At 37.6% G+C, this 7,860-nt stretch overlaps 1 protein-coding gene across 1 annotated transcript in view; it reads left to right on the top strand.

Moving 5' to 3' along the window:
- The first annotated feature begins 1,127 nt into the window (after positions 1–1,127).
- LOC124286694 (inhibitor of nuclear factor kappa-B kinase subunit alpha-like) overlaps positions 1,128–7,860 on the top strand; it is a 48,394-nt gene continuing 41,661 nt past the window's right edge. The window contains 2 exon segments of the mRNA XM_046723111.1: positions 1,128–1,200; positions 5,426–5,532. Of these exon segments, the coding sequence (XP_046579067.1) occupies positions 5,443–5,532 (90 nt within the window). The 5' untranslated portion in view covers positions 1,128–1,200; positions 5,426–5,442.

The following is a 7,860-nucleotide window of genomic DNA, read 5'->3' as shown; positions in this document are numbered from 1 at the left end:
CGAGATGTTAAAGAACGCGAGAAATGATCTCAGAAAATGATCGTGTGGGAGATTATCTAATCAAATATTAGATATTAAAATATATGTACCACGTATGTATTGATATTAATATTAAAAAAATATAGGATGAATCTGTATGCGTTTTCAATGATATGATAATCAATGATGGATTTTAATTATTATCAAAGAAAGTTTTAAAAATGCCATAATTCAAAACAGGATGAATTCTGTCAAGTACTGTTCCTCGTTACAGGGAAAGGGCGGAGACATTTTCTTTCTCTTACTATATTTTCTTCTTCTTCTTTTTTTTTTTTTTGACAACTTCTGTCAATTTCATCTCTTCTCCATCCCTCCCCAACCACGCCCTAATGATATATGACAAGTCCCTTGAACAAGGGGGGTAGTTCTGTGGATATACAACTTCTTTATTACGATATATGACCCGTGAAAATCCGGGTTAGAATTGATCTTCAGTAACCCATTCTTGTGTTACTAAGAGGCGACTAACGGGATCGGTCAGGCTCGCTGACTTGGTTGAGCCACATGTCATCGTTTCCCAATTGCGTTGATCGCTGCTCATGCTGTTGATCACTGGATTGTGTGGACCAGACTCGATTTAACTACAGACTGCCGCTATATGCTGCAATATTGATGAGTGCGGCGTAAAACTAAATTCACGCACTTATTGCGATATATGCGCCGTTTCGGCGTAAATGCTATTATGCTAACATCGTTATCAAGCAAGTGTGAGTAACTGTTAGCATCTACAGCACAAGTCATATATCAATAGAACGTTCATCACCGCAGCGACCATTTTCTATATGGTGTCTGATCACACCAACGTCTAAATGCCGCTGTATTTAAAAGAAAGGTTATCAGTTCCTCAAGATGATCCTTATCTACTTCCAACATATCTTACACAGGGTATTTCAAGCTTAGAAATAAGAATCCCGTGTAAGCTAATCGGGGCAGCTAATTGGTGTGGATAATAATGACATGACCCCAGCGTCAAAGCGAAATCAACCTATCACGTTGAAAAGCGCGCATTTCGGTGTTTTACGCGTCAAAATTCCCGCCCTATAAATAGTACTGTCACGTGGGAGAAGGAAATCCTGAAGTTATTTTTAGAAATACTAACATCGAAACGAGGTTCTGAAGACTTCCTGTTTCAGCGCTTGACTATCACATTGAGAAATTGTGGTAAGTTTCCTGGGTTTGTTTATCTGTGATATGTTATATACGGAATACAATATATAGGGTAAGTTCTCTAGTAGCAAAATAACTTTAATGTGTTTGTTTATTGTGATTTGAGATCGAGAATAAGATATATCTATTCGTCAGTAAAAGCAAAATCTCCAACTTTGATTCTATGGCATCGTTGCTAGTGTCTTAGGAAACATGTTGAAAAGGTACAGACGGATCTTTGCGAATTAGCATAAACATTCCATCAGCATTGTCACATAGGAGAATGTCAGTGAGACACAAAATGCTAGATCTCCTCACCATCCCATTAAGAAACTGTACCTGATGATCAGTGATTTTAGTTTAGAAGGTGTCACTGTTTCTGAAGGGGCTACCACAGATATGTACCCCTAGTTTCTGGGAAAGAATTCCGCCCATAACCCCCGTTTTTTTATCATTCTATGCCTAAGATTTATAGTAAGAATAGATGTTTTTTTTATAGAAAGCCTACCCAAACCCTAACCCTAACCCTAACCCTAACCCTAAACCTAACATAATGCTAAATCTAAATCCTAAACCTAAACCCTACCCCCATCAGGGGTTACGGGTGGAACTCTTACCTGTTTCGGTATATATACAAATGTTTCTGTACGTTTCAGGTAATCGTAACATAATCAAAATCTGAATACATAAAGTACCCTAGGACGAGTCCATTCGGCATTGTGACGGTTTCTTGATCGGAAAAGTCATACTGTGGTATGAAATGCGTTTGATTGGGTTATATAAGACACGGGCATACACAGTAATGTATATTTACCACAAACGCAGTCAGGCATACAGTAACAACTACATACGGTTTGGGTTTGGGTTGCAGAATATGGACTCGTCCAACATTTAGGATACTCAGTACTTTTCTGTATTTCGACTTTGTTTACGGAACATCTCAGTATACAGAAACAGATATGGATTACATATCAGTACCTGTGCTGAAGCGTCAACTTCATCGTTATGCCACAAATGGTACAGATTCAATTGTTTTTTGCTTTATGACCACTTTTTTTTACATTGAAATTATAAATGATATTGAGAGCTGAAATGCAATCAGTGACAATAAGTATTTTGTCAATAGTGTTCAGTCAATTTGGGTTTGAGTTATGTCCTTTGTAACAGGTCCAACTGCACCTGTAATAGTGTACAGTGTACCATGTCAGGTGTTAAAACTCTCGAAAAAGTGGAAGAACAAGAACTGTTTTTTGTACATGTTCGGCCATGACTAATTCTGATGTGTTCTTGTTATTTAAAAGCATTTTGGCTTTAACTGAATCAAATTGCTTGTAGCTGATATGTATTTGTTAAATGGTAGTTTATGAACCTTTGTGCCCACATTCAGCTCATAACTTCTTGTATCAGCTTTAGGCTGACGTCTGTGAAGCAGTCTACAAATATGTTTCTACCTGTCACACCAGATGGGGGGCTCTGATTTGTGGGTGGAAATCATGATTTTTGAAAATTGCTGGTTTTGTTACTGGATGCTATTTGGAAAATAACCACTATCCGGGATCATTTGTTTGCATAAAATTGCAGCAAAAATAGAAAATACCGTAATTGACAACATTTAAAATGCCTTTTTATCAATTGCAGCGGGGCAGTAGGTTTGGGGCTTCAGTGAGCTCATTTGGTGCCATGAGTCAATTTGTGCGATAGCACAGCTGAGTGTGACAAGAAACTGGGCTACTGTCTGCAAGGACAGTGAGAAGCAATATCTGTAAGCATTTCTGAATCCTAATTGGTTACCTGTGAATGTGATCTATTGAATGTAGTTAAGATAAAAGGATGTATGTTATTAATGTTCTTTGCCTAAACAAACAAAAAGAAAGGGTGAAGCTCATCGGAAATACTGCTGATGGTTATATATTTTTTTTATACAGTCAACTGACACTTAAATTATTCAATCTGAATCTGGGTTTTTAACCTTACTTGTCCATACAAAATCAGTCTTTGAAGATATTAGATACCTCTCAGTCTGAGCTTTGTTTACTATACTACATCAATAATCTATGTGTGTTTTGTAATTTGTCGTGTTTTTGTATGCATGTTATCATCACACAGTGGCTACTTCAAGTTCTGTCCAGTTCCTTAGATCAAGCCCCATCTGGGAATGGTCAGATATGTACAATTTTGATGCTCCCTGGGATGAAAGCAAAATATTTAGATTTCCAATTTCTTGATGTACACTCTGAACATTTCCTGTGATCCTACATGTATTATTGATTGAACGTAGGTTTTGGAACAATACATTTAACATTGAATGATATATGTAACTTGAAACAGATTTATTCAAGAATTAATTAATAAGGCCAGACCAATTTTATTCTTGTTTGATGGATGTTTGTCGTCAGGAAACCTAAAGGCGGGAGGGAATGGGGCAGGAGGGAATGGGGGTTTTATCACCAATCTAAGCAAACACCCACATGAGTTTCCATGTTAACTCTTTTGGTTTGTTTATATCAACTAACAATAAGTTGAGTGAGTTTAGGTTTCACACTGATTTCAAGAGTATTTCACGTATGTCACAGTAACATTAGGATTTTATTTTTTGAGCATGGAATTTATTTTTCTTATTCTTGACAACTCTTGACCTACGGATCCTTAAAACAAGAAATAAAATTGGTCTGGCCTCAGTAAATGAAAAAATCAAATGAATACCAGAAGGAATCTGTTTGTCCAAGTCGCTATCCAACTTCACCTACACACACACATACAGGAGTTATAGGTATTTAACACCAGTTGAAATCATTCTATGTACTTTCAACCCACCTATATTGAACTTTTGTCCAAAATATTTTGAAACCAATTATTCAAAATTTGGGATGTCTACCAAGCTATTTTACATGAAATCTCAACGTGTTACAAGTGGGAGCAACCCAACCAACAGTGTTTATGATTGGAGCATCGTGTGAAGAAATCAATGGGAAGCAAAGATAATTTGGTAAATCTTTACAACCTCACTCATACTGATTACCATGGTTACTAGAAATTGCACAAACGTTGAACTCCGTCTGTGCCACAACCACAACTGAAAATTTCTCAGATGCCATGAGCAAGGAAATGATGTGAGACTTTGAAGTGCAAGTTTCCCAAAGGAAATGGAGGATGTGTAATACATATCTATGTTAGCATTGTAATCATGGTAATAGGAAACTGTATTTTGGTCACATTGTATCCATGTGTATATCTATTTCATATCAACAGATTCTATATACTGTCAAAAGTCATCCTTCCAAATTAACAGTTTGTCGTCAGTGATAAGTAATGTATTGAGTGTAAAACAGTCACCCAACCATCTTTAGTGGCAGAGACACTGGTCGTTGGATTGTGGCATAATGGTAACCAATGACATCACAGTGGTCCGCAAATTACTGAGTGTGATACAGCTTCATTGTAACAGTATCTTGGAGGAGCTATCCCTTGAGCTAGTTCTGGAAGACAATAGCTGTAGGAGTTTAGGTGTTCATTTCATATATCACATGGCAGCATATCTTTCAGCTGATTATGACACATGGTGGCATGTATTTCAGGTGTTTATGACACATGGTGGTATGTATTTCAGGTGTTTATGACACATGGTGGTATGTATTTCAGGTGTTTATGACACATGGTAGTATGTATTTCAGGTGTTTATGACACATTGTGGCATGTATTTCAGCTGTTTATAACACATGGTGGCATGTATTTCAGCTGTTTATGACACATGGTGGCATGTATTTAAGCTGTTATGACGCATGGTGGTATGTATTTCAGGTGTTTATAACACATGGTGGCATATATTTCAGGTGTTTATAACACATGGTGGCATATATTTCAGGTGTTTATGGCACATGGTGGCATGTATTTCAGGTGTTTATGACACATGGTGGCATATATTTCAGCTGTTTATAACACATGGTGGCATATATTTCAGGTGTTTATGGCACATGGTGGCATGTATTTCAGGTGTTTATGACACATGGTGGCATATATTTCAGCTGTTTATAACACATGGCATATATTTCAGCTGTTTATGGCACATGGTGGCATGTATTTCAGGTGTTAATAACACATGGTGGCATGTATTTCAGCTGTTTATAACACATGGCATGTATTTCAGCTGTTTATAATACATGGTAGCATATATTTCAGGTGTTAATAACACATGGTGGCATGTATTTCAGCTGTTAATAGCACATGTCGGCATGTATTTCAGGTGGTGAAGTGTCTGGCATGACACAGCCTGTGAAGAAGGGAAGCTGGAGGGAAGTTAAAACACTTGGGTCAGGTGGTTTTGGGACGGTGGTGCTATGGGAGAATGAGGTGAGTATGTGTATTCCTTGTAATTGAAACTGTGAAATGTTATAGATGTACACAACTGGGTATAATCCCACCGTGACATCAGCAGTATGAACCTGTGCTGCTGTTTTTTATTGCCTTTAAGATAAATTTGTAGAATTCTGATTGGTCAGTAGCCAAAGCATACGAAACCATGTAGGCGGATTTACCAGGGTGTACAAACCCTACACCTCGGCAAATCTGTCACGTGACACAATACACTAGCTGTACAGATGACCTTGACCATACAATGAATGTGGCTGCCAACGGCTGATCGCTTCGAAATTTTAGAGTTGTTGTATACAATTATGAATATGAACACAGTAATAAAATTGTTGCCATAATTTCTGATTTGTTTATGTCAATAAAAATATCCAAAGAATCAAATGTTTCTGTATTTCACATGCCATTTAACAAAAACCTCAAATACGCTCATTTTGGCACGAACTAAGCCATCACGATTTATCTCCCTTTATGAGCGTGACCATTCACTGCTTAGTGAAACATACAATTTAAAGTTTCTTGTCGTAAAAAATGAGATAAGGGTAAAAAAAATTGTCTTAGCGTTTTGAAAGGGTGTTAGGGACTGTAAGACCCTTGTAAATTCCGTACTTCCTGAGGCGCAGGGTCGTACACCTTTTCAAAACACTGTGTAACAAATATTATCTTATGACCATTGGACTGTCAACTAAGGCTGAGGTTTAAAATGTTTTTACCTTATCTACAGAACACATCAATATCAAGTAGTTTCTGGATCATAATGCCCAGCTCAGAACACAGCAAGTCAAGACAAATACTGTTAAAAGTTTGGATTTTTTTACCATGCCTAGTGCCAGGGAACACAAAACAAATAGAGTTGATAGATGTTTATACCATACAAAGCAAATAGGGTTTACAGGATTCAGTTTTATGTCAGGAACTACAGAAGACAAAACAAATGTTGTTTACTCAAGTTTACACCAGCAGTTCAAAGAATCAAAAGACTTAATCTATGTATGTTTGTCTGTTAGTTTACGTCCAGCCAACAAGATTTATTTGTAACACCAATACCTGTGAACCAAGAAATAGAAGTATGGCGGATAGCTCCATATGCCGTGGTTACAGATAATTACAGATGCCGTTATTACGGATAGCTCCATATGCCGTGGTTACAGATAATTACAGATGCCGTTATTACGGATAGCTCCATATGCCGTGGTAAAAGATAATTACAGATGCCGTTATTACGGATAGCTCCATATGCCGTGGTTACAGATAATTACAGATGCCGTTATTACGGTTAGCTCCATATGCCGTGGTTACAGATAATTACAGATGCCGTTGTTACAGATCGTGCCTGTCATCTTACATCTGGTTATGTTAAGAATATTAGAAACTGAAACAACTTTAAAGAATTTAAAGGGTTTGAAATACTCATTATGCCCATGTGTCTATAACCCCCAAAACATTTGGACTGTGCCGCTCATTCAAGGTTATGCAGGTCACAACTCCAGTATCAGCCACACTTCTGTGGAATGGATAGTGTTATCAATGTGATAAATCAGTTCGGTAAACTTGATGTCACATTTGCGATAAATACCAACAGGGTCAGGGAGCAGACTTAATCTATATACCTTGATACAAAGTCAATAGTTCATTCAGCAGGCAGTGAACGTGCCCAATAATAAGTTAGAGATAGGTATTTGATGTGTGTGTGATGATGTCCACAAACATTGCTGGAAATCAGATGGCACGTTATGCTCAATCAGATGGTATACTCACCTACAATGTCTAATAATAATAATAAGTGCATTTATATTGCGCTATTTTCCATCCGTTGTGGTTGCTCAAAGCGCAGGTATAAAGTTACTTCATTTTGCATTATTGTAAGGATGCTTTAGCCTGGTCTGTTTCTAATCTAATTCAGACATTAGGTATATAAATATGTATTGTGATCCTATTTGTATTCCTAGTGTATGATGTTAGGATGTTGCAACAAACTCAGCTAAAAGACTTAGGTACTTTGAGGTAGCCAAGTGGTTAAAATGTTTGTTTGTGAAACCTATTTCTGGTGTCCCCCTCCATGATGTTAGTTATCAGTCTTGTTATCAATATCTAATCATTATACCTTTAATATGACCACTAGTAAACTTCAGACTTCCTTCTGTAATCACAAGACCGCCTCCGTGGTGTAGTGGTTAGAGTGTCTGCCCGGGAGAGCGGAAGGCCGCGGGTTCAATCCCCGACCGTGTCATACCAAAAGACGTTAAAATATGGTGCTTGTTGGTCCCTGCCTGGCGCTCGGCATTAATGGGTACAACAAGGACTGGTCGG

This window comes from Haliotis rubra, unplaced genomic scaffold, assembly GCF_003918875.1.
Source record: "Haliotis rubra isolate DU_JTF1 unplaced genomic scaffold, ASM391887v1 Scf39, whole genome shotgun sequence".
In the NCBI taxonomy this organism is placed as follows: domain Eukaryota; kingdom Metazoa; phylum Mollusca; class Gastropoda; order Lepetellida; family Haliotidae; genus Haliotis; species Haliotis rubra.
The sequence above is the reverse complement of the archived record's forward strand: the minus strand, read 5'-3'. Positions and strand labels throughout refer to the sequence as shown.